Source organism: Procambarus clarkii, chromosome 22, assembly GCF_040958095.1.
Source record: "Procambarus clarkii isolate CNS0578487 chromosome 22, FALCON_Pclarkii_2.0, whole genome shotgun sequence".
NCBI classification, from domain to species: domain Eukaryota; kingdom Metazoa; phylum Arthropoda; class Malacostraca; order Decapoda; family Cambaridae; genus Procambarus; species Procambarus clarkii.
In genome coordinates, this window is record NC_091171.1 from 6,095,429 (window position 1) to 6,121,683 (window position 26,255).

General features: G+C 44.8%; 1 protein-coding gene across 1 annotated transcript in view; it reads right to left on the minus strand.

The window, feature by feature from the left end:
* The window catches only part of LOC138367648 (fructose-2,6-bisphosphatase TIGAR-like), a 51,593-nt gene that overhangs the window by 3,335 nt on the left and 22,003 nt on the right, over window positions 1-26,255 (minus strand). The window contains 2 exon segments of the mRNA XM_069329379.1: window positions 3,359-3,528; window positions 19,127-19,231. Of these exon segments, the coding sequence (XP_069185480.1) occupies window positions 3,359-3,528; window positions 19,127-19,231 (275 nt within the window).

A 26,255-nucleotide genomic window follows, 5' to 3' on the forward strand; every position in this document is an offset into this window, starting at 1 on the left:
ATAAATTCTTTTTTCTACAAAGTGATAGGGGTAGGCAAACCAGTAAAGTGGTACATAAAGGCAAACCAACAAAATCAATAGAGAGAGGGGGAGTGAAGAATAAGGAGAGGGGGAACAAGTTCCTGAAGATTGCATACACCAACATAGATGGAGTGAGATCGAAGATACTGGAGTTAAGTGATGTAATACAGCTGCAGACACCAGACATTGTTGCACTCACGGAGACAAAACTTGAAGATATAATTTTAAATGAGGTCATATTCCCAAGGGGCTACTCAATTTGGAGACGGGACAGAAAAATTAGGAAAGGCGGTGGCGTTGCTGTGCTGGTAAAAGAACACCTAAAGGTGAAGGAAATAATGACTGCCAATCCACAAGAAGTTGACATAATAGCACTAGAGATCTGCTATGAGGATGATAAACTAATGATGATAAATGCATATAGTCCACCGCCAAGCAGCACATGGTCAAAGGAGGAGCTAGATAGTAAACGTGAAGGTCTTATAACAATAATGAGAGAGATTATAGCGAGAGCGGATAACGATAGATCACGACTGTTGATAGTCGGTGACTTCAACTTGAAATCCATAGACTGGGAAGCATATGAAGCTAAAACAGAAGATTTTTGGACCTGTAAATTTGTAGACCTCATCTTGGAAACATTCTTGTATCAACATGTTAAACAAGCTACGAGGATGAGGGAAGGGGACGTTCCCTCCATGCTAGATTTGATATTTACCAGGAAGGAGGAAGAGATATTTGACACTCAGTACCTTCCTCCCTTGGGTAAAAGTGACCATGTCTTTTTGGGAATAAAGTATGCAATGCGTTATAATCTGGAAGAAAATATGACGGTCGATGCAATTGGAAAACCAGACTTTAGGAGAGGACATTATGGTGACCTTAGAAATTTTTTTAGTGAGTATAATTGGACAGACTTGATGCTAGGCAAGGAAGTGAATGAGATGTATGGCAAGTTTTGTGAAATATATGATAAAGGCACAAAAAAATTTATACCAAAACAGAGATGCAGAACTAGGAAACAGGATTGGTTCAATAGAAATTGCGAGAGGGCTAGAGACCAAAAGACACAAAAATGGAATCAATACAGGAAGAGGCCGAACCCCCAAACATACCAGCGATACAAAGATGCGAGAAACAACTACACGGCAGTGAGGAGAGAGGCAGAAAGAAATTTTGAAAAAGGGATTGCGGACAAATGTAAAACAGAACCAGGTCTATTCTATAAATTCATAAACAACAAATTGCAGGTAAAGGATAATATTCAGAGGTTGAAAATGGGAAATAGATTCACGGAAGATGAAAAGGAAATGTGTGAAACACTAAACGAAAAGTTCCAAAGTGTGTTTGTACAAAATGAAATCTTTAGGGAACCAGATACAATAGGAATTCCAGAGAACAACATAGAACACATAGAGGTGTCTAGAGACGAAGTGGAAAAAATGCTCAAGGAGCTCGGTAAGAACAAAGCAGCTGGCCCAGATGGCGTTTCACCATGGGTTCTGAGAGAATGTGCATCTGAGCTCAGCATTCCACTTCACCTGATCTTTCAGGCATCCCTGTGTACAGGAATCGTAGCAGACAGGTGGAAACAGGCTAACATAGTTCCAATCTACAAAAGTGGCAGCAGGGAAGACCCCCTCAATTATAGACCTGTATCATTGACAAGTGTAATAGTGAAAGTATTGGAAAAACTAATCAAAACTAAATGGGTAGAACACCTAGAGAGAAATGATATAATATCAGACAGACAGTATGGTTTTCGATCTGGAAGATCCTGTGTATCGAATTTACTCAGTTTCTATGATCGAGCCACAGAGATATTACAGGAAAGAGATGGTTGGGTTGACTGCATCTATCTGGACCTAAAAAAGGCTTTCGACAGAGTTCCACATAAGAGGTTGTTCTGGAAACTGGAAAATATTGGAGGGGTGACAGGTAAGCTTCTATCATGGATGAAAAATTTTCTGACTGATAGAAAAATGAGGGCAGTAATCAGAGGCAATGTATCAGAATGGAGAAATGTCACAAGTGGAGTACCACAGGGTTCAGTTCTTGCACCAGTGATGTTTATTGTGTACATAAATGATCTACCAGTTGGTATACAGAATTATATGAACATGTTTGCTGATGATGCTAAGATAATAGGAAGGATAAGAAATTTAGATGACTGTCATGCCCTTCAAGATGACCTGGACAAAATAAGTATATGGAGCACCACTTGGCAAATGGAATTTAATGTTAATAAATGTCATGTTATGGAATGTGGAATAGGAGAACATAGACCCCACACAACCTATATATTATGTGAGAAATCTTTAAAGAATTCTGATAAAGAAAGAGATCTAGGAGTGGTTCTAGATAGAAAACTATCACCTGAGGACCACATAAAGAATATTGTGCAAGGAGCCTATGCTATGCTTTCTAACTTCAGAATTGCATTTAAATACATGGATGGCGATATACTAAAGAAATTGTTCATGACTTTTGTTAGGCCAAAGCTAGAATATGCAGCTGTTGTGTGGTGCCCATATCTTAAGAAGCACATCAACAAACTGGAAAAGGTGCAAAGACATGCTACTAAGTGGCTCCCAGAACTGAAGGGCAAGAGCTACGAGGAGAGGTTAGAAGCATTAAATATGCCAAAACTAGAAGACAGAAGAAAAAGAGGTGATATGATCACTACATACAAAATAGTTACAGGAATTGATAAAATCGACAGGGAAGACTTCCTGAGACCTGGAATTTCAAGAACAAGAGGTCATAGATTTAAACTAGCTAAACACAGATGCCGAAGAAATATAAGAAAATTCACCTTCGCAAATAGAGTGGTAGACGGTTGGAACAAGTTAAGTGAGAAGGTGGTGGAGGCCAAGACCGTCAGTAGTTTCAAAGCGTTATATGACAAAGAGTGCTGGGAAGACGGGACACCACGAGCGTAGCTCTCATCCTGTAACTACACTTAGGTAATTACACTTAGGTAATTACACACACATATATATATAGAGCATGTGCTGTTTATTTCCATGCAAATGTTAGTGACACTAATTACTGTACAATGTTTTTCACTTAAAAACTTGTGTACATCAACTTAGCAAAAACACCAAGGGAAATTTAGTTGGTGACATGTAGTTTAGATAGATGATGCGCAACTTTAGTGTGCAGAAACCTTTACTCATTTCTGATTATTAGTGACAATAACATAAGAAGACTACTTAAAAGTTCACAAAAGACACTAAAGGAACTATGGTACAGATGGAGTATTCAAATCTTTTATTCCCCATAGTAAAGTTCATACAACAGTGACAAATCAATGTACACTTATTCTAATTTTTACCTTATTATATACTCCGAAATTCCAGTATTTGGAGAGATTTTGTTGATTTCATCAAAATCCCCAGGAGTATTGCAGCCCAGAGTCTTATGAAAGTGAATGTATAGCTGCTTAAGGGCTGCTCCATGGCCCACCACCAAAATCTTTTCCACTGGCACACCTTCCTCTAATAACTAAAACACACAAAAGAAAAGCATTAATAATAGCAATAAATATAAAATAATATTTTTATAGTATAATGTTAATAAAATATTGAAATGTAAAAAAAAAAAAAAGTATTGAATGTAATGAAACACAATTTTCTGGGCGAGTCCCGGAGCTATCCAGGCTGAATGGATATGTTTAACTTTCTGGCATCAGTCAATGTGCATGGAGTTCTTGCCTACCGAGGACCACGAGCCAGAACCTGGACCCCTCAGAGAGGCATGCGGAGCAGTGGCCTATAGAAACCCCCCTGTGGTTGCGGGCATTCTATGTCTGCCATCGACCAGGACAGGCACCCAGAAAGGTAGGCGCCCCAAAACAAACCCCTATTCTGGTGAAACTAATGCTACCAAAAATCGAACGAGTGGACAGAACTCCCCAAACGAAAATAAGCAAATGAGCATGTCATCATGTTGCCGCGCCGTTGTCTGCACAACCCCTCCCCCCTCCTCCCCGGGAGGGGAAGGGGGGCCCCAGACCCTCGTGCCGGCGACCCAATGACCCAACCCAACCAACCAACGGCCAACCAACGGCAACCCAACCTACAGTTCTTAGGCTGGATGTCAAAAAACGCAAAAAACACTGCCGCCTGGGGGGGTGGGGAGTGGGAGGGATGCTGGGGAGCCGATCCGGGACTCGCCCAGAAAATGGCATTTCATTACATTAATCGCTGGTGTTCCGGAGCTAACTACCCAAAGATAAAGAAAAACAGGGACTTACCCGGGAGGCGGTCCGTCCTCACTCCTCAACATGAAGTCGAGACAACTGGCTGCAACTGCCGACCCAATGCAACGCAGGCCCGACCAGGCCCAGGGACATTCACCAGGTAATGAGCTGCCAGGACCCTGTTCGACTGTCAAAAACCCCGTGCCCGAATGTCAACCCAAGACATGTTGCCAAAGACGGCAGCCAAAGCAGCAAATTTACACACGTCGTGGGCACTGGGACTTGCAGACTGGCTAAACTTAATAACCCTGTGGACAACCTGAGAGACCCGAGCCCGGGAACAGGGAAGAAGGGAAACCAGGTCAACCCAAAGTGAAACCCCGGCCACTGAAGCCGTGGCGCGCAAATAATGGCGGAGAGCCGCAACCGGACACAACACATGATGCACCCCCGGCCTGACCAACCAAGCATCAACAATCCAAGGCCCCCTCTGTCTGAAACGCAGCCGTCTCATTCTTTGCCAGAAAAGGAGAGGGCTGCAACCGAATAAAACTACCACCAGGACCGAAAGAGCAGAAACCCCTGCGCCGGAGGAGAGCATGAAGCTCCCCGACCCAACCCCCAGAAGCCAATGCCAACACGAAAAGTGCCTTAAAAGCAATCCTGAATGGAAAGGGCCAAAACAAACCGAGGAGAATAGAAACGAGAGCACCCGGTCCAAAGACCAGAACGGCTCAGGAGGTGCAGGAGTAGGCCGGAGGTAAAACAACGCACGAGACAGTTTGCGGAACGGGACAAAAGTAACATCAACACCGAAAGCAAATTGAAGCAGCTCCACCAGCGCCGTACAATACGAGGTGACAGTATTTGGTATAAAATGTCGGTCCTGGAACAACCAAGAGAGAAAGGACAAAACAACCTTATCAGAGACCGAAGAATACCTACGCAGTGATAGGAAGAACTGGAAGGACCGCCAGAAAACTTCATACTGTCGGCGAGACGAAGCACGCAGGTGGGTGACAAACAACGAAGCCACCTGCACACCATACAAGTGTTGACAAACTCGAGTCAAAAACTCCAGACGCGATGACTCGAGGAGAAGACCGAACCAGCCTTTTCCAGAGCCAGAAGCACAGACTTCCCCAGAATCGCATCAGCCAAGAACTGTAGGTTGGGTTGCCAGCGCAAGGGTCTGGGGCTCCCCCTTCCCCCTCCCAGGGAGGGGGGGGGGGGTTGCGCAGACGGCGGTGCAGCAACATAATGACATCATGCTCGTTTGCTAATTTTCGTTTGGGGAGTTCTGGCCACTCGTTTGGCTTTCAGTAGCAATAGTTTCACAAGAAAAGGGGTTTGTTTTGGGGCGCCTACTTTTCTGGGTGTCTGTCCTGGTCGATGGCCGACATAGAATCCCAAGCACAGGGGAGGTTTCTATAGGCCACTGCTCCTCATGCCTCTCTGAAGGGGGCCAGGTTCTGGCTCGTGGTCCCTGGTAGGCAAGAACTCCATGCACATTGATGCCAGAAAGTTATACATATCCATTCAGCCTGGATAGCTCCGGGAAGCCGACATGGCTTCCCCAGAAAAATTATACACTTGACTAATGAATATGTGGTTTGGTATCACCCAATATAGCTGTGGAATTCATGGCTTGTACCTGTCTGGTGGAGTTGATGTGTTTTCTTGGTACACAGGAAGGGTTTATTGTACCATTATAGTTATAATTTGCTTCTGTAATTTATTCTGCATTTCCTGGCTTGTAGGCTATTTGTCCTCCCACTTTTCTGCCATCTTCTTTTCCAAGGTGGTGGTGGTTTGGGTGTTAGATTTGGCATATGTGACTTTCCAACCATTTTGCTAGGCGTTTCTGTTGAAGGCATTCCACCTGCATGTAAACATGGGTGTGATCATCACTTGGGAGTTCTTGGATGAAAGACCTCTCCTCTTTCCTGCTGATTTTGGGAGGGAAAGGTCTCCACATGCTACTGGAAGACATCATCAGGTTCACTATTGCTGTCCATCAGCCCTTTTGTACTCACCTAATTGTGCTTGCAGGGGGTTGAGCACTGGCTCTTTGGTCCCGCCTCTCAACCGTCAATCAACTGATGTACAGATTCCTAAGCCTACTGGGCTCTGTCATATCTACATTTGATATCTACCATCACTTCCTAGTGCATTCCATTTACTAAATACTCTGACACTGAAAAAAGTTCTTTCTAATGTCTCTGTGGCTCATTTGGGTACTCAGCTTCCACCTGTGTGCCCTTGTGCGTGTGCCACCCGTGTTAAATAATCCATCCACCCTGTCAATTCCCCTGAGAATGTTTTGTCCAGTGACAGCGTAATCAGGGTCCATGCCTTAACCTGTCAACTTGTCACCCAAGGTGTTTGGCACTTCTTTATTCAATGGTCCTTTACAAGTGTCCCTGAGTTCTATGCAGCCATTTCTTCCACCACCCTACACTCACATTTACAAAATGCTTGGCAGGGACATGATTTCTTTGACTTGGTCATTATGAGGTCGTTTAATTTGTTCCCTGAAAATCAAGGGCAACATTCTCAGCCCTAATGAATCCTTAATTTGTAAAGGATCAATGCGTATGTTCCTTGCCTTTCATTCCAGATGACCACCATGACTGTAGTTCGACAGGTGGTGTTGGGTCAGTCTTAGCTCATCTCCTCTGAATCTCATAGATGCTTATTAGCATGTTCTTATATATCTGAGGTTTAGAATTTTCCGAGAATTTTGAGTTGGTCACACCTCTTACTACTTTTGGGTTCAACCAAACATCCAAAATGTTTACCAGGCTAAGCTTCAGGAGTTTCAGCTCTTGGGGAGTTCTGTCCTGGCCTGCCTCAATGACTAAATGATCTGGGCATCCATTTGGCAGTCTTGCCTGTTGACCAGAGATATGGAGTGCAGGTGCTGGACCACTTCAGGTTCTTGTAAATCTTTCAAAGTCCCAGCTCTCTTCCATTGTGTGGCTTTGGGCTGCCTCTCATCATCTTGACTTCTCTTTCCATTCCAGCACCTGGATTTTCAGCTACAGTTTTCATCATTCCTCAGTCCTTCTACTTTGTGGTGCTGGCTCTGGTAAATTCAGTACTATATTTTTGTGCATTTTCTGAGATTTCCCCCTTGGGAACTGGCTTGGGAGAAACCAAGTGAGCCTTGCTCAGACATAATGCATTAAGTGATATAAAACACTTTTCTGTGGGGAGCCCTGTCGGCTCCCTGAAGCTATCCGAACTGATATGTGCTATATTAGTTTGGGGTCATCAGTCAAAGGAGTCCTTATACCTACCAGGAACCATGAGCCAGAACCTGGCTTCTTCAGAGGCACAGGGAGCAATGGCCTACGAGCACAATCTGGTGCGACCTACATCCGAACATAGCAGAATTATTCTCACAGAAAAAAACAAAGAAGCAACACTTCATCCAACTAGCACTCCGCTCATTAGCGCTATCCCCCCCCCCCAGAAGGGGGGGGCTACCTCAGGTGAGCTGGCCTTCTTGAACTGAAGTGCTGGGGTCAGCTCGGCCACCTCTGGCGTCAAGTTTCTGTTCAGGATTTTGCCTGTGTGGCTGTACCAGCTGTGTGTACTCACCTAGTTGTGCTTGCGGGGGTTGAGCTCTGGCTCTTTGATCCCGCCTCTTAGCTGTGAATCATTTGATGTACAGATTCCTGAGCCTACTGGGCTCTATCATATCTACATTTGAAACTGTGTATGGAGTCAGCCTCCACCACAGCACTGCCTAATGAATTCCATCTGTTAACTACTCTGACATGGAAAAAGTTCTTTCTAACGTCCCTGTGGCTCATTTGGGTACTCAATCTCCACCTGTGTCCCCTTGTTCGCGTACCACCCTTGTTAAACAGTTTATCCTTATCTGCCCCCGTCAATTCCTCTGAGAATTTTGAAGGTAGTGCTCATGTCTCCCCTTACTCTTCTGTCTTCCAGTGTCATAAGGTGCATTTCACACAGCCTTTCTGCATAACTCGTGCCTCTTAGTTCTAGGACTAGCCTAGTGGCATACCTCTGAACTTTTTCCAGCTTCATATTGCGCTTGACAAGGTACGGGCTCCATGCTGGGGCCACATACTCCAGGATTGGTCTTACATATGTGGTATACAAGGTTCTGAAAGATTCCTTACACAGGTTTCTGAAATCAGTCCTGATGTTAGCCAGCCTCACATACGCCACAGATGTCATTCTTTTTATGTGTGTTTCAGGAGACAAGTTTGGTGTGATATCAACTCCTAGATCTTTCTCTCTGTCCTTTTCGTGAAGGACTTCATCTCCCATTCTGTATCCTGTGTCTGGCATCCTGTTATCCCCGCCTAGTTTCATTACCTTACATTTACTTGGGTTGAACTTTAGTAGCCATTTGTTTGACCATTCTTTCAGTTTGTTTAGGTCATCTTGTAGCCTCATACTATGTTCCTCTGTCTTAATCCTCCTCATAATTTTTGCATCATCAGCAAACATTGAGCGGAACCAGTCTATTCCCTCTGGGAGATCATTTACATGTATCAGGAATACCATAGGTCCAAGGACTGATCCCTGAGGGACTCCACTGGTGATGCCTCGCCACTCCGAGACCTCCCCCCCTCACAGTGACTCCCTGTCTTCTATTGTTTAAGCACTCCCTTATCCAATGGAGTATCTTTCTCAAAGGCTTTTTGGGAATCCAAAAATATGCAGTCTGCCTAGCCCTCTCTTTCTTGCCTGATTTTTGTTGCCTGGTTATAGAATTAAATCAATTCTGTGATTCAGGATCTGCCTTTCCTGAACTCATGCTGATGTTTGATACAATGTTCTTCCGCTCTAGATGTTCCACTAGCTTTTTTCGCACAATCTTCTCCATCACCTTGCATGATATGTAAATTAGGGACACTGGCTTGTAGTTCAGTGCCTCCTGTCTATCACCTTTCTTGAATATCAGGACTACATTAGCCGTCTTCCAAATTTTTGCCATGCTCCCACTGGAGCTGGTGATTATTCTGTTTAACACAAAAGTTCTAGTGATATCACTGTAAATTATTTTTCTATATGTGGTTATACACTTTGTGATATCCTAGATCAGTGCTCTTTCACTGTAAACCAATTAAATTGGTTTAATACCCAATTATATTGAGGATTATTGCGGAGCGCGCAAACCCACGACGACCCTCCCACGCGACGGTTGTGGTGTGGTGGCCAGGTGTCTTCTTGCACGTGGAACCCTTGCATTTCAGGGTTATCTTCCCTGGGGCGTTCGGGACTCACTACCGTTTGAGGACTTTATTGTTTGACTTTGTCTTCGCCGTTGGAGTGTCAGGGGTCTTGGGCTTTCCGTCTTGCCCCAGGTGGGGAGTGTTATTGGCTGGACAGGGCGCATTGCGGCCTTTGCAGTTTGCTCACGCAGCAGCCGACCATTCTCTTTGGCTGCCAGTTAGTTTGTTGTGTGTTTTCGGGGGTTTTGTTTTTCTTTTCTAGCATTTTCGTTTTTTGTTCATGGAGGTCTGCTTAGCTTCTTTCTAGGCTAGCCTAGGTTGTGTTGGTAGTTCTCCTCTGTTGCCCCTGAGGTTTGAAGGCTGCTACTGGTGGTCAGTTTGCCTGCTGACAGACAGGGTTCCACCGGCTTAGGTAGTCTCAGTGCCTGGGCTTCCCATAGGGCTTACTCACTCTACAGGCCCTGGAAAACCCCAGTGAGCTTAGGGGTACCATGGATGCATCTTCAGTCATCTCTCGCCCTATGCGAAGTTGAAGGTTGTTCGTCACCCCTGTCTCGGGGAGATGATCATTCGTACTGCCTGTCATGCTGCCTGTTGGGTCGGTGATACCTACGACCCGGAATCCCACGGGACTTGTTTCCAACTTGTGCTTCAATTTACCCTTTTCTTGACTGATGATCTCAGGGATTAGGTGGCAGCTGTGTTGCATGCTCCATTCTCCTTATTGCAATGGGCCAAGTTGGTTGCCCGGTTGGAGGCCCCAGAGCTGCCCAGCTTGAGTTTCAAGATCAGGATTTGGGGGCTTTGGTCGCTGACCTTGGTTCCGTCTGCGACCCACTTCCTTCCTAGGTGGGCGTGGTTCGCCCTGTTCCTCCTACTTTGCTTCCAGCTCCCAAATGTCTGAGGGTTTGGGGGTATGGAGAGGATTTAGTTTAGGATGAGACTCAAGTGGCTTCAGGGGCTGCCCCTTCCAATTCAGGCACGGAGGTGGTTGGCCCGATTTTCCCGCCGGGGCTTCTGAGTCAACCCAGCAGACTCCCTTATTGGAAGCTTTTTCCCCTGGACACCACCTTTTCTTCAGGGGTGATGGGCGTGGATGAGGGCTCTGGCCAGGAGCCTTTCTCTTGGGGTTCTTGGGGACTGTTGTCATTCCAACCCTTGCATATGGCTGCCGGGCGGTTGTAAGTTTATCATTCCTTTCTCGCTTTTTGGGGCATTTTTCATTTCATTAATGCGCCACTGTTCTTACTGGTAACTCAGTCGTTCATTTCTGTGTGACATGTCTCAATTGTGGGTTATGTTTGCTATGACATGGGTCGAGAAGTACAAGACTTGGTGTGTGCTTCCCTCATCACAGTCGGTGTGTCATTTGTAGTTTTAGTAAGTTTGTTCTCGCTTTTTTTACTCTTCTAGTTATGCTTGCGGGGGCTGCGCTTCGACACTTTGGGCCTGCCTCTCACCTGTCATTCTACTGGTGTATACATTCCTGAGCTTCTTGAGCACCTGCGTCTCTACGTTTGATCTTATGTATGGTGTCAGCCTCCGCCACTTCACTGCCTCCTGCATTCCCTTTCCTTACTACTCTGCAACTGGAAGCATTCTTACTGATGTCTGTGGCTCCTTTGGGTACTCAGCTTACACCTGTGTCTCATTATGGGTTTACCAATCTTATTGATTCATCCATCTTTTTCTACCCTATCTATTCCTCTGAGGGATTGTGGGTGGTGGTTATGCCTCCTGGTCTTGTGTTCCTGGGGGAGTCTTGTTTTGTGTACGAGACTGGTACTTCTGTATTGTTACCTTGGTCTTGTGTTTACAGACTGTGGTCATTGGCTTGGGTTCTTTTTTTTATTAGTGGCACCAATTTTGTGCCTAGCAACCCTGCCCGGTCTGCTCGTCTGGCTCCCTAGCCTACGGCATTTGGTATCCTATTCATTTTATGGCCGTTTTAGACGTGGGCCTCATTTTTATCCATATACGAAACATTTTTAAAATATCAGTACACATTGTGCCTCTTATCTGCCGCCAAATGCAGTAGGTAGGGCTCCCTCATAGGTTCGTTTCCAGGTGCCCTTGGGTTTCTCGGATTCATCTTTTAGGGTGTTTTCTTCCTCTCGGCTTCCCCCTGAGAATGTTTAGGTGGCTCTTGGTGCGTACCTCCTGTGAGATCCAGTTTATGCCTCTTAGCTCCGGTTTTGTTCGAGTTCAATTCCTCTTACACTAATCAGATGCGTTACGAGGTTCCAGTGTCTTCCTGGCTGGCAGCCTGCCTCAATGACTGGTTGGTGGGGGCTCTCTGCCAGTTTGCTTGTCTGCTAACCAGGGTTCTGGTTCTTTCCTGGCTTGCCGGGTTTGGGTTTCCCGTATCCTTCACGGAAGTTCCAGTTGGTTCCATCCCAGGTTCGGCCTTGGCTGGGCCAGTGTTTCGTTCTTAGACTGCGTCCATTTCTCTCCCTCTTGTGGCTTTGCTCTGGTTGCTGTCCCGCCTTCAGCTGTTTTGAGGGGGACCTGGGTCACTCGGCAGTTGCTCTAGCAGCTTTGCGGAAGCTTGAACTTTGCCCTGCCGGTTTATCCGCTGGGCAGGGTTCGGCTTCAGACACTGTTCTGGTATCTTTGAAGCAGTTTCTTTCACCACTCTCGCAATTGCTGGGTTCTTTTCCCGGTGTCCTTGCGTCAGCTTGCTGCGTCTCGACTTCCACTTCAGGTTTTTGTAGTTTTGTGCTATGGTGCCTTACTCTTCCCTCGCTCAATGTTTTCACAGATGCCTCATCTCTCGGTTGAGGCTTTGTGACCAGTGCTCACCAATCTGGCCAGGGACACTGGGGGTTGTCCTGACCGTCAGGCTGACAGCACTATGCGGGAGTTTGTGGCAAGTGTGGCAGGCGCTGTGACGGATTCAGCCGCCTCGGGGCTTGGTGCTCAGGATCCATTCAGATTGCTCCTACTGGGTTCATTGTCTCAACCGGGGGGAGGGGGGAAGAGGTCCTTCGGTACGTGGCTCTTTGGGGCTGGTCATTTTGGATAGCTCTTCTGCTGAGTTCTCAGGGTTTAGCTTTCTGCACCATTCACATTCAGGGAGTGTCCAATGTCCTGGCAGACGGCCTTGTGGTGCTTCATTCCACGGAGTGGACGGTCGACACTGTTTCCTTCCTTTGGCTTCGTCGGACGTACGGGCGCCCGGAGGTGGACTTCTTCGCATTGGCGTGGTCTCAGTGTCTTTTTACTGTACGTGGTGCCGTTCCTCAATTGCGAGGCCCTCGCAGTGGATGCTTTTCGGCTGGACTAGTCGCTGTGAGGGTTCCTGTACCTCTTTCCCTTGGTCCATCTTGCTCTGGGTTCTGGCTCAGCTCAAATCCTATCAGGGGAGGGTGATTCTCCTGGCCTCATGGTGGCCTGCCCAGCCTAGGTTTCAGGTGCTGCTTGTTCGGTGTCTGAACCCAGAAGTTTTTCTATGGCTCCGCCTCTTTCAGCAGGTCGGGCCGGTATACCGCTATGTTTCAACTTACTTTTCTGCTCACCGCGTCTGGTTTTTCTGACGCAGGTGTATTGCCATTTGTATGGCGATCAGGTGGCTTCTTTGATGGTGTCCCACCTGTGGTCTTTGGCTCAGCAACAGTATGAGGTTTCTTGGCGGTCTTTCCCTCATTTCCTTTTCCTTCATAGGGTTTTGTCTGTGAAGGTTACGGTTGTCTTGTCCTTTTTCTCTTGGCTTCTTCAGGCCCGGCATCTTATGCTGAATACTATCACTTCTTATTGTGCGCTGTTGGCAGAGCTACTGCAGCTTGCGTTCGAGATGGATGTCACTTCTGCTCCATTCCGCAAGCTCTCGTGCATTTCTTCACCTTTGACCTGCTCATGAGCCACCTGAGCCATCTTGGTCATTGGACCAGGTTCTTTCGTTTCTTTCTTCTGCTCAGTTTGTCGTGACCCCTTCGGTTCGGGATTGCTTTGGGAAGGCCTTGTTTTTGTTGGCATTGGCCTCAGGGGGTCGGGTTGGGAAGCTTCATGCTCTTCTCCGGAGACAGGAATTCTGTTCATTTGGTCCTGGGGGTAGTTTTGTTCATTTGCAGCCTTCTGCTTTTCTGGCGAAGAATGTGACGTCTGGCTTCCGGAGGGGTCCGTTGGTTGTGGAGGCTGGTTGGTTAGGCTGGGGGTTACATCATTTGTTGTATCCGGTGGCAGCTTTACATTGCTACCATCATCACTGGTTCCGTGACGGACACGTTCTGGGTGGATCTGGTTTCCCTGGTTCCCTGTTCCAGGGCTCTTGTGTCTCAGGCTGTTTGTGGTGTAATTAAGTCTAGCCAGTCTGTGGTCTACCGTCATGCCCATAATTTGAGGTAGTATCATGCTCATGCTGCTGTCTTTGTTAATATGTCTTGAGTTGACATTTGGGCATTGGGGTTTTGGAGGTCGCACAGGGTCCTGGTTGCCGGGTATCTCGGGAACGTCCCGGGCCCTCTCCGGCTTTGTGTTGCGTTGAGGAGACTGTCGCAGCCGTCAGTCTCTTCTTTGCCTCGAGACCTGTGGGAAATTTTAACCCACTGTATCTATATTATTATCTAACAAATGTATTATTTCTAAATCATATCAAAATCATATCAGAATCACTACAGATTCATTATACATCTGGATCCTACATGACAATGCTTATGATCACAGGCAACCAAGGGCCCTATGGTCGTACGTGATCATAGGCATTGTCATGTAGGATCCAAATGTATAATGAATCTGTAGTGATTTTGATATGATTTAGAAATAATACATTTCTTAGATAATAATATGAATATAGTGGGTTAAAATTTCCCACATCTTTCAGAGGGAGAGAACTGGCACAGAGTCCAATACTAAGGACAATAGTAACCATATGTATTCATTTACTCTCCATCGGATTGATAATACAAATGCAAATTTTGCTTGAACTTTTGTGCGGCTGTCAGTTGTGGACGAGTGTGCCTGTTAGGAGTCTGTGGGTCATGTGGAGTTGGAGGTTCTGGGGGTCTCCCAGGATCTAACTGTAGCTGACTCACTGATTCCATGTGGATGAGTTTGTACAATGTCTTCAGGGAAGTTGTTCCTTTAGACAGGATTTTGACTATTCTCAAAATCTCCTGGCTGTCTGGATGGACAGAGACAAATTTACCCAATGGCCAGTCAGCCCTAGGGCCGTCACTGTCTACCAAGACAATATCACCAGGTTGGAGATTAGATTTGTTGTAAGGGACATTGGCCCCATAGTAATGTTCTTGTAGAGATGTAAGATATTCTTTTGTCCATACATCATTCCATTTTTGGATTATGCTGGACAGATGCTTATACCCCTGAACCAACTTGCTCTGACCCACATATGAGGGATCTCTGATCTCATCATCCACTAGAAATGGTACTGGAGTCAGAAGTCTTCCATACATTAGGTGGGCAGGACTTAATGGCTCATGTTGAGTAGGATCATCAGACAAGTATGTCAACGGCCGGTTATTCACCCTTGATTCTATTTCCGTGATTACTGTCTGGAGTTCTTGAAGATTGATTTTCTGATGGTATAGAGATTTTCTCAAGGATCTTTTGACAGTTCCTATTAACCGTTCATAAAATCCTCCGTGCCACGGGGCTCTCGGAGGGATAAATTTCCATCTGCAATGACGCTGTTCCAGTGTGGAAGTAACTGCAGGATTGGCACAGATTTCCCGTAGACATGCTTCTTCAGCTACCAAGTTTGCTCCATTGTCTGAAATCATCAGCTTAGGGCATGATCGGCGTGCTGCGAATCTGCGGAAAGCTTGGATAAATGATTGAACAGTCATATTGGGTGTTACCTCTAGATGTACTGCCCTGGTGGTAGCACAGGTGAACAGACAGATGTATGCCTTGATAGGTTGCTTATCTGCAGTCCCTGTTAGATATAGTGCTCCTGTATAATCTACTCCTGACATTTTGAAAGGTTGTAGATGGACCACTCGTTCCTTTGGTAGCGGTGGTGGCCCTGGATAAGAGCGAGTTCTTGCATCGTACCTTCGGCATATCATGCAATTTTTCAAGATTAATTTGACTGACTGTCTTCCCTGCAGAATCCAGTACTGTTGTCTGATATGTGTGAGTGTGACTAACACTCCTCCATGTTTGATGATTTGTTGATGTGTTTGCAACACAATCAACCTTGTGATCCAATGATTCTTGGGTAAAAGCAATGGATGCACAGTATCTAGATTGATATCTGCGTGTTTAAGTCTCCCTCCACAATGCAGAATGTTGTGATTTTCTTGATCTATCCACAGACCGAGATTGTGTTTTAACTTATGCGTAAGATTTTCATAGTTATTCCCATAAGTTTCTCTCTGGGCTTGTCTTACCCAATAGATAAGTGCATCTGGAAAAGTGTATTTTATACCTCTTTTCCTGAGATAATGAAACACGTTCTGTGTTACATTGATTAATTTGATGAGCGAGGAGTAATGAGTACAGCAGAAGATTTACAACTTAAATCTTCAAAGCAATTATCTACATCCATATCAGGGTTTTTTTACCAATTCAGGTCTTAAAACCTATCAGGTAGTACAACTTAATGTCTGTCTAGGTACATCCCAAAAGACAGTTGAAGCCATAGTAGTTGACAAAATTCCTACTGAACTAGAAGTGACTGGTCTGGCAGCTACTACTAAATTCCTGAAAGAAAAAGGAATCCAATTACCAGATCCTCTGATCCATTCTGACTACATAAAGGATATCGGAATCCTGATTGGAGCCGACTACTATCACCGATTCATTTTGGGATCAGAGGAATTTGGGTATGAACTTACTCAAATCAGCAGGAGGCTTATTGATAACAGGACCTGTACTAGATCTTGAACCCTCAACTCCTGATAAATCACTCCATACAGAAACTGTAATAGTGGCTTGACTAGGCAAAGAACAGTCACCACTTAATATCCCCCACAAGATTGATGACAGATTAGAATCCGTGCATCAATTGTGGGAACTTGATGCAATAGGAATAATTCCTGAACAACCAAGTCCTGATGATGTCTGTACATATAATCAGCACTTAGAAACTGTACAGTACCATGATGGACAGTACTGGGTAAGGCTACCATGGAAAATCAACCATAAAACCTTACCTACCAACTATCATATGGCTTATAGTCAATTTAAATCTCAATTAGCAAAGCTAAGGAAAAGGCCTAAGCATTTACAACTCTACCATGAGATTATTGCTCAACACCTACAGAATAAATTCATCGATGTTGTGAAACACGACAATAAACAAACAGGCCAATTTTTACCCTACATGACTGTAACGAGAGAATAAAAAACAACTCCTTAACGGATAGTTTTTAATTGTAGCTCTAAATCTGGATCCCAAGGAACCAGTCTAAATGATTGTTTGCAAACAGGTCCAAGTCTAACTCAGAAATTGTATGACATACTGCTGAAGTTTAGACTTAACAAATATGCATTCTCTGCTGACATAAGCAAGGCCTTTCTAAGAGTTGGCTTACAGGAAGAAAATAGAGACTTCACTAAGTTTCTATGGGTAGAGAACCCAGAAGATCTCAATAGTCCTATTGTGACGTACAGATTCTACTCTGTACTCTTCGGTGCTACGTCTAGCCCATTTTTTGCTGCAAGCAACTCTAGATACTCATCTACAAAAATCATCAAGTCCCTCTAAGGCTGAAATCAGTCAAAATCTATACGCAGATAATTTTCATGGGACAGTTAACAGTACTACTGATCTGTTACAAATATTTCAAGAGGCCAACAAGGAGCTACAAGGTGCCAACATGACACTACAATCATGGGCCTCTAATAATGTAACATTGAATAATCAAATAGCAAGAGATTACCCTGAATATCTTGTACCAGAATCACAAAAGGTTTTAGGTATGGAATGGGACCTAATCTCAGACACAATATCAATCAAATCAGTACCAGAAACCATTGCATTGCTACAAAAAAGGGATTTGCTTTCACAGGTTAGCAAAGTATTCGACCCACTTGGTCTACTAAATCCTTTAACTATCATATGGCGTTTATTGGTGCAAGAAGCTTGGAAGACAAAAGTTGGTTGGGATGATCCACTACCACTCCAGTTACAAAAAGCTTGGATGGAAATGGCTCAAGAACAAGCTTTAGTCAAACAGATAATCTTTCCGAGACACACAGTCGAGGAAAATCATGAGGTAACACTACATGTATTTGCAGACTCATCAGCCAAAGCATTTGGAGCTTGTGCTTATTTATTGACTTCTAATCAATCATATCTGATCACCTCTAAGGCTAGAGTCGCTCCATTAAAAAGGAGGACTTTGCCTCAGATGGAACTAACTGCATTGCTAACTGGCACATGCTTAGCAGTGCATATCAAACAAGTCTTGTCTACCATGAACCACCAAAGATGTCATTATATGGTCTGACAATGAAGCTGTCTTACAATGGGTATGAAATGACAACTGTCTGACTCCGTATGTAAGAAATCGCATCTCGGAAATTAAAGAAATTTCTGCAGTCTTTCAATTGTTGCATGTACCAACAAAAGATAATCCAGCTGATCTCTTACCCAGAGGTATGATGTTTAAACAGTTTGCAATGGCAGATATTTGGTTTCATGGGCCTCGATGGTTAGTGAATGGTAGTTGGCCTGAACAAGAGTCACACATCATTATGACACAAACCATAACTACCACCAGGCAGCAAGCTCAAATACCAGTCTTGGACTGTACTCGTTACTCCTCGCTCATCAAATTAATCAATGTAACACAGAACGTCCTTCATTATCTCAGGAAAAGAGGTATAAAATACACTTTTCCAGATGCACTTATCTATTGGGTAAGACAAGCCCAGAGAGAAACTTATGGGAATAACTATGAAAATCTTACGCATAAGTTAAAACACAATCTCAGTCTGTGGATAGATCAAGAAAATCACAACATTCTGCATTGTGGAGGGAGACTTAAACACGCAGATATCAATCTAGATACTGTGCATCCATGGCTTTTACCCAAGAATCATTGGATCACAAGGTTGATTGTATTACATACACATCAACAAATCATCAAACATGGAGGAGTGTTAGACACACTCACACATATCAGACAACAGTACTGGATTCCTCAGGGAAGACAGTCAGTCAACATTTCATTACAAACAACTCTTACACAGCTTTAATTTTTTGTGGAATGTACCTCAGTAGGTCATTTTTAGTAAGATTAAGCCTCTCTTCAGTGAGCCGCCATCACCTTTACTGACGATTTATAAACAGTTGGCAAGATTCCAGTGGTTCCCATTACTTACACAACTGCCATGGTCCTTATCCAAAGGACACAGTGGATTTTACCTCAAGGGGCAACCAAATGTGTTAGATGCCCCTTGAATTGCTCAGAAAGATGCTTATCATGTTCACCCAAAGCAATATTTTTGGGCCTTAGACCAGACAAGGAATTGCTTTCATAAAAGGACCCCTGAATTCTTGTGTGACCCAGGGTACTAGATAATTTATAGGCACTGGGAAAATTACACACATCTCATACCTGTAGTACACCTGGTAAATTATATAATACAGACCTGAATTTCATGGGTAATGTACATCAATTGGTTAGTATCAACATGTTTGCAAAATATATTCAACATCTAAGGTAGTAATAGGGTAAAATATAACAATGAAATTAGTATACACACTATTATTTACCTGAATATTATCTGTAATCTCAGTATCTTCTTTATCTTCACATCCATTTTCCACACCACTTGATATTTTCTGCCTGTTCTTGTCATACACAGATTGACTCAACTCCTGTAAAATAGTTTCTCAATGCAATTATTACATTAGACATTTGAGTATTCTGTACTCATGTAAAATTGACAAAATAAAGTGAAAGTAGCCTTTCCTAATTAATATCAGTATTTTGTTTAAAATTCACTCTCAGCCATCTTCTCTCGCACACATCAATAACATTTTAATTACAAAAATCAAATGACGAGTATAATTTTTCAGCATCATGTATTTCAAAGTTTCAAATACTGTTCAATTATCTTCTCTTGGATGATGTCTCCACACCTCATCAAAGCAGGAAATGGAAGAATGATCATAGCAGATTTCTCTAGCCATTAAAAACCAGCATTGAATGCAATGAAACGCCATTTTCTGGGTGAGCCCTGAGGCTCCCTGAAGCTATCGGGCTAATATGTGAGACATTAGACCGGGGCATTAGTCTATGGACTAATGGCCTACCGGGGACCACGAGCCAGAACCTGGCCTCTTCAGAGAGGTACAGGGAGCAATGGCCCTGGAAAACCTCCCTGTGGTTGAGGGTTTTCCTTATTTACTATTGATTGAGGTTAGGCACCCAGAAAGGTAGGCATAACAAAACAAATCCCACATGGTAAGAAAATTACAACTAAAAACCGAAAAGAGGCAGAATGCCCTCCAATCCCAAGGAAACAAGCAAACGTCACACTCCACCGTCGCGTCACTCGTCCGTGCAGCCCTCCCCTCCCCCAAAGTGGGAGGGGGAAGCCCTGGACCTCCCTGCACCAGCTACCAGCACTCCAGTTTGGAAGCTAAGCATCAAACAACGCGAAAAACCACCAACCGGAGGGAGGGAGAGTTGCCAGGGAGCCTCCGGGGCTCACCCAAAAAATGGTGTTTCATTACATTCAAAGCTGGTTTTCTGTGGAGAGCCCCTACGGCTCCCTGGAGATACATAACCAAAGATAAGGAAAAGAGGGACTTATCCGGGAGGTGGCCGCCACACACTCTTCAACGTGAACTCGAGACAACTGGCTGCAACTTGCAACCCAAAGCAACATAGGAACGCCCAGGAGCAGGAATGCTAACCAAATAACAGGCATCCAGGACCCTTACCTTGAGGTTACCTTGTGGTGCTTCCAGGACTTAGCATCCTTGTGGCCCAGTCATCAACCAGGCCTCCTGCTTGCTGGACTGGTCAACCAGGCTGTTGGACGCGGCTGCTCGCAGCCTGACGTACGAATCCCAACCTGGTTAATAAGGTATCCTTTGAAGGTGCCTATCCAGCTCTCTCATGAACACTGCGAGGAGTCAGCCAGTTATGCCCCTTATGTGTAGTGGAAGCATGTTGAAGAGTCTCGGGCCTCTGATATTGATATAGTTCAGAGTACCTGTTGCACCTCTGCTTTTCAACGGGGGTATTCTGCACATCCTGCCATGCCTTCTGGTCTCATGTGATGTTATTTCTGTGTGCAGGTTTGGGACCAGCTCCTCTACTATTTTCCACATGTAAATTATTATGTATCTCTCCCGCCTGCGCTCAAGGGAATACAGATTTAGGCTCTTTAGTTGGTCCCAGTAGTTTAGATGTTTTACCGAGAGGATTCTTGCAGTAAAGGATCTCTGCACGCTCTCCAGGTCAGCAATTTCTCCAGCTTTGAAAGGGACTGTCATTGTGCAGCAATACTCCACTCTAGAGAGTACTAGCGTTTTGAAAAGTATCATTATCGGTATAGCATCTCTAGTGTAAAAAGTTCTTTTCCAACCTGTCATTTTTCTTGCAGTTGTGACGGCTACTTTATTGTGTTCTTTAAAGGTAAGGTCTTCCGACAATGAGTACACCCAAATCCTTTACATTGCCTTTCGTTCTATGTTATGATTTGACTGGTCTTCCAACATGAGTACACCCAAATCCTTTACATTGCCTTTTCGTTCTATGTAATGATTTGACTGAGTTTTGTACGTGGTTTCCGTTTTTATATTTTCATTTTTTTTTTCCGTAGCGCATGAGCTGGAGCTTATCTTCGTTAAACACCATTGTGGGAACCGACTTGTGAGATTTATATTTATTTGATTTATATGCATTTATATAGAATTTATATTTATGGTAATATATATATTTCGATAGCAATTTGTATGATGTTTAGTGGACTGTATTTCAGCAATATTCTCACAACTCGATTCTTACACATTAGGGGGGTTTATAACTTTCGCGCTATCAGGACTCACCGGTGAGTCCTGTTTCGCCTAACGCTACCGCATAGTGGACATAAAGTTATGTCCTCTTTTAAAATATTTGTCCGATTTACTTTGGGTTTGTTTCAAACTGCGCGCCATGAGGGTCTCTTTCTCACCACTAGGCTGCATGGTACAATAAGTTCATGAAAGGTGTGGATAACTTCGATCAAATGGTATTATGTCCCAAACGGGTTGCAGGTGGGTGACTTTAGCCGTTTATACTGGTAATGCTTCCCCCATATCATGTATTATATGCATATGTCTGTTTAGGGAATTTTATTCCGATCAATGTACAACCAAAAATAACTGTGTGCAACAAGTATAAACTTGACAAACATAACAAAAGTAAAAACATTTCGTGTGTGTTTGACGCTCACTGATATGTTCCAGCGTTGTTTTATATTTGGCGCTATTCTAACTTACGCTTTGTTGATATTTTTTACCTATGGGCTCATAGAACATTCTATTGCGAACACATTGACACAAAAATGAATGACGTACATAGAAAATTAATGTCATGAGAGTGAAATAAGTATAAAAACTTTCAAAGCGCCGTGCGTCGTCCCGTCACCGATACCGGGTAACAATTTCACCACTTCCCACACTCTTGCGGGCGGGCCGCATCATTATTCTACGCTTATATTCATATCACCGTGTTGGGAATTTCATTGCGAGTCCATTGATACCAAAATTAACGCTGTAGGACAAGTGTGGAGGTGATAACAATCCCAAGAGTAAAAACATTTTGTTGCTGTTGGGCGCTCACAGCGAGTCATCTTCGTAGTTATTTATTTGGTGCTGGTATCCCTATACGTTTTGTGACTTTTTTTTACTGATGTTCTTCTAGAGAATTTTATTGCGAACACGTTGGTACCAAAATGAAATACGTAGCTCGAGAACTAAGGTCATAAGAGTAAAAAGAGTATACACATTTTTGTTTTTACGCTTACGTTTTACGCTTTTACGCTTACGCGGCAAAACGCAGTGAGCACTTACGGTTGGCTGACTGACCTTCGCGGAGAGCGCGAAAGTGTTAAATTTATATATATGCAGCCACTAAAACTACAATATTAAACTACATATATTAGTAAATAAATTGAGGTGCCTTATCTTATTGTATGGTAAGCTTAGTCCACCAGGTAAAAACACGAATGATGACACCAAATAATCCTCTGGGTGAGGCTAGCATCCACCATCCCTGTACTGATGTACCAAACAACTGTACTGCTTTCTCTTCTATTCCTGTCAGAGGGCACTAGCTGTAAGCCCGAATCCTAATATATGACAGTTATATCAAATGAAACATTTATATATTATTAGATAGGGACAAGGCTTAATTACCTGGGTTGAGTCGTTCGTTAGTGTTCTAACCGGAAATAATCCTATCTACATAACATTACTGGCCAATAATGACTTAAGATAAGATTTCGGAAAGACACTTCACTTGTGGTTGTTGACTGCATGTTGATGATGGAATAAGCACTAATTTGATCTCCATAACACTTCATCCAAGAGAGAATTATAGGAGCCAAATTTGCTCCAACTACTCGGTCTTTTAACAATGGCTGACCTCCCACACCACTGACGCCTGGCTCTACTTGTCCAGATGTCATTAAGTGATAGAAGGGTCACATTTACTCTATTTTGATACTGATAATTAAATTAATTCAAATGAGATGTTTTTATGATGTTATAAGTCCAAAGACTACTGTATTAACAATAATTCCCAACAGAATAGCTGGTGAATTTATAGCACTATGTGGCAATGATATCTCCTTCCTTGCCAGGAAAGAAGGAAAAAGATGTAAACGAACAAACCAACCACCAGGACCGAAAGAGCAGAAACCCTTGCGCTGGAGGAGAGCATGAAGCTCACTGACCCCACTCCCCACAGGCCAATGCCAACAGAAACAGAGCCTTGGAAAAACAATCTTGAACTGAAGGGGCAACCACAAACCCAGGAGAAGAAAGGTATGAGAGCACCATGTCCAAGGACCAGGAGGGATCAGGCGATGCATGAGAAAGCCGGAGGTGAAACAAAACACGAGAAAGCTTATGTAACGGGGTAGAAGTGACACCCACCCCGAACGCAAGCTGGAGCGCCAGCACCGCACGATACGAGGCGACAGTATTAAGCATCAAAGGATGGTTCAGAAAAAGCCAAGACAGAAAGGACAAGACAACACAATCAGACATAGAAGACAACCAACGAAGAGAGAGAAAAGGGCAGAAAGACCAGGAAACTTCATACTGTCGCCAAGACGAAGCTCTCAGTTGGGACACCATCAATGAAGCCACCTGATTACACTACAAATGGTGATAAAGCCGCATCAAAAAGACCCGACATGAAAAGCGGAGGAGAAGACTGAACCAGTCGTGTACCGGACCGGTCCGACCTGCTGGAAGAGGCAGAGCTGTGGAAAATTCCTTGGTTTCACATACACTGAGCAAGCAGTGCCTGGAACCAATGCTGGGCCGGCCAACAAGGGGCCATGAAGACTACTCTTCCTTGGACTCCAACTGAACCAGAACCCGAAACAGAAAAAGCTGGACCGGGGGAAAGAGGTACAGGTAACCCCACCTCGACCAGTCCAGCTGAAATGTGTCCACCATGACAGCCTCGCAGTCAGGTAAGGATGCCACATAGATCATGAGACGCCAAGACCATGCTGACGCGAAGAGGACCACATTTGGGAGTCCGTATGTCTGGCAGAGCCAACAGAAGGAATTGGCATCTACCATCCATTCTGTGGACAGGGGCTCCAAAAGAAGCTGGACCTGAGACTGAGTGGTCATCCGAAAGGGGGGGGCAATGAGTCCAGGGGTTCAGACGGGACAAGTCTAGAATGAATCTCAGATCCACACAGTCCCGTTTCGGCACTAGAAACAGGCAGGAAACCCACCTGAGGGACGGGGTCATTATGACTACACCCAAGTGCACCCACTCTGAGAAGACCTGACAAAGCGCAAGGGAAGAGGCCCGCCCCGCCAGCCCTGAACCCTCCGAAGGGGAAGGAACCCCCAACGCCACCACATGCCAGATGACACGATCAAAAATGCCCACAAATTGTGGGACCAAGCGACAGCAAATAGAGCAAGCCTCTCCCCATCGCCCCGTCAACAGGGCGAACCCCTGGTGCAAACAGGATAGGTGCAAACAGCAAACAGCTTTGCAGCTGATGCCTGAGCCATCAATGACAGCACACCAGACAAAGGCCAGGCACTCAATGCCTCCACATCCTCCTCAAGCCAGGCCAAAGACATCTCGAGAAGGGAAAAGAAGCGCAAGACCGAAGCCAAATGCCCACAGGCTCACAAATCCTCAGCAATCAAGGATGCCGAAATGCATCCGGCATCAAGGATGCCGAAAATGTCTGACGACCTAACGTTTAAGGAGCATAACCAAGCTAATATTGCGACAGCCAGAAAAATGATAGGATGGATTACGAGAACTTTCAAACCCAGGGATCCCATCACAATGGTTGTACTCATCAAGTCACTTGTGTTGTCCCATCTTGAGTACTGCTCAGTACTCACTTCCCCCTTCAGAGCAGGAGAGATTGCTGAAATAGAGGGAATACAGAGAACATATACGGCACGCATAGACGCAATAAAGCACCTAAATTATTGGGATCGTCTCAAAGGCCTCCAAATGTACTCACTAGAAAAAGACGAGAGATATCAAATAATATACACCTGGAAGATACTGGAGGGCCAAGTACCAAATCTACACAATAAAATAACAACATACTGGAGTGAACGATATGGTAGAAAATAAAGAATAGAACCAGTGAAGAGCAGAGGTGCCATAGGCACAATCAGAGAACACTGTATAAAACATCAGAGGTCCGCGGTTGTTCAACGTCCTCCCAGCAAGCATAAGAAATATTGCCGGAACAACCGTGGACATCTTCAAGAGGAAATTCGATTTATTCCTCCAAGGAGTGCCGGACCAACCGGGCTGTGGTGGGTATGTAGGCCTGCGGGCCGCTCCAAGCAACAGCCTAGTGGACCAAACACTCACAAGTCAAGCCTGGCCTCGGGCCGGGCTTGGGGAGTAGAAGAACTCCCAGAACCCCATCAACCAGGTATCAACCAGGAAATGGAAGGAACCTGCATGTACAGCAGCACAAGGCCAACATCCTACCTGGGGCCTGACGGCTGAGTGGACAGCGCTTCGGATTTGTAATCCTGAGGTTCCGGGTTCAATCCCTGGTGGAGACAGAAACAAATGGGCAGTTTCTTTCACCCTGCTGTTCCTGTAAACCTAGCAGTAAATAGGTACCCAGGAGTTAGACAGCTGCTACGACGAATCCCAGCTGTTACACTGCGGTTACACACCAAGGGGTGTGTAACAAAAAGTCAAGGACCGGGCCGTGGGGACGCTAAGCCTGAGGAAAGGCTGAAAGGAAGGGGGCCTGCTGGTGGGACCTAGAAGTCTCGGTAGGAGGAACTGGCTCAAATGCCTCCGTCCCTAACCCGAATGGGGCAGCCCCGAAAGGTGCCGAGTCTCATTACCAACTAAACCCTGCACTGACTCCAAAACCCTTATGCAGGCGATGAGTCACAATAACGTGGCTAAAGTATGTTGACCAGACCACACACTAGAAGGTGAAGGGACGACGACGTTTCGGTCCGTCCTAGACCATTCTCAAGTCGATTGTGATGAGGAATGATTGATGAAGATTAAGCCACCCAAGAGGTGGCACGGGCATGAATAGCCCGTAAGTGGTGGCCCTTTCGAGCCATTACCAGTATCAAAAGATGATACTGGAGATCTGTGGAGGCGCAACTGCACCTTGCGTGACGGGAGATGTCTCCCGGACCAAGT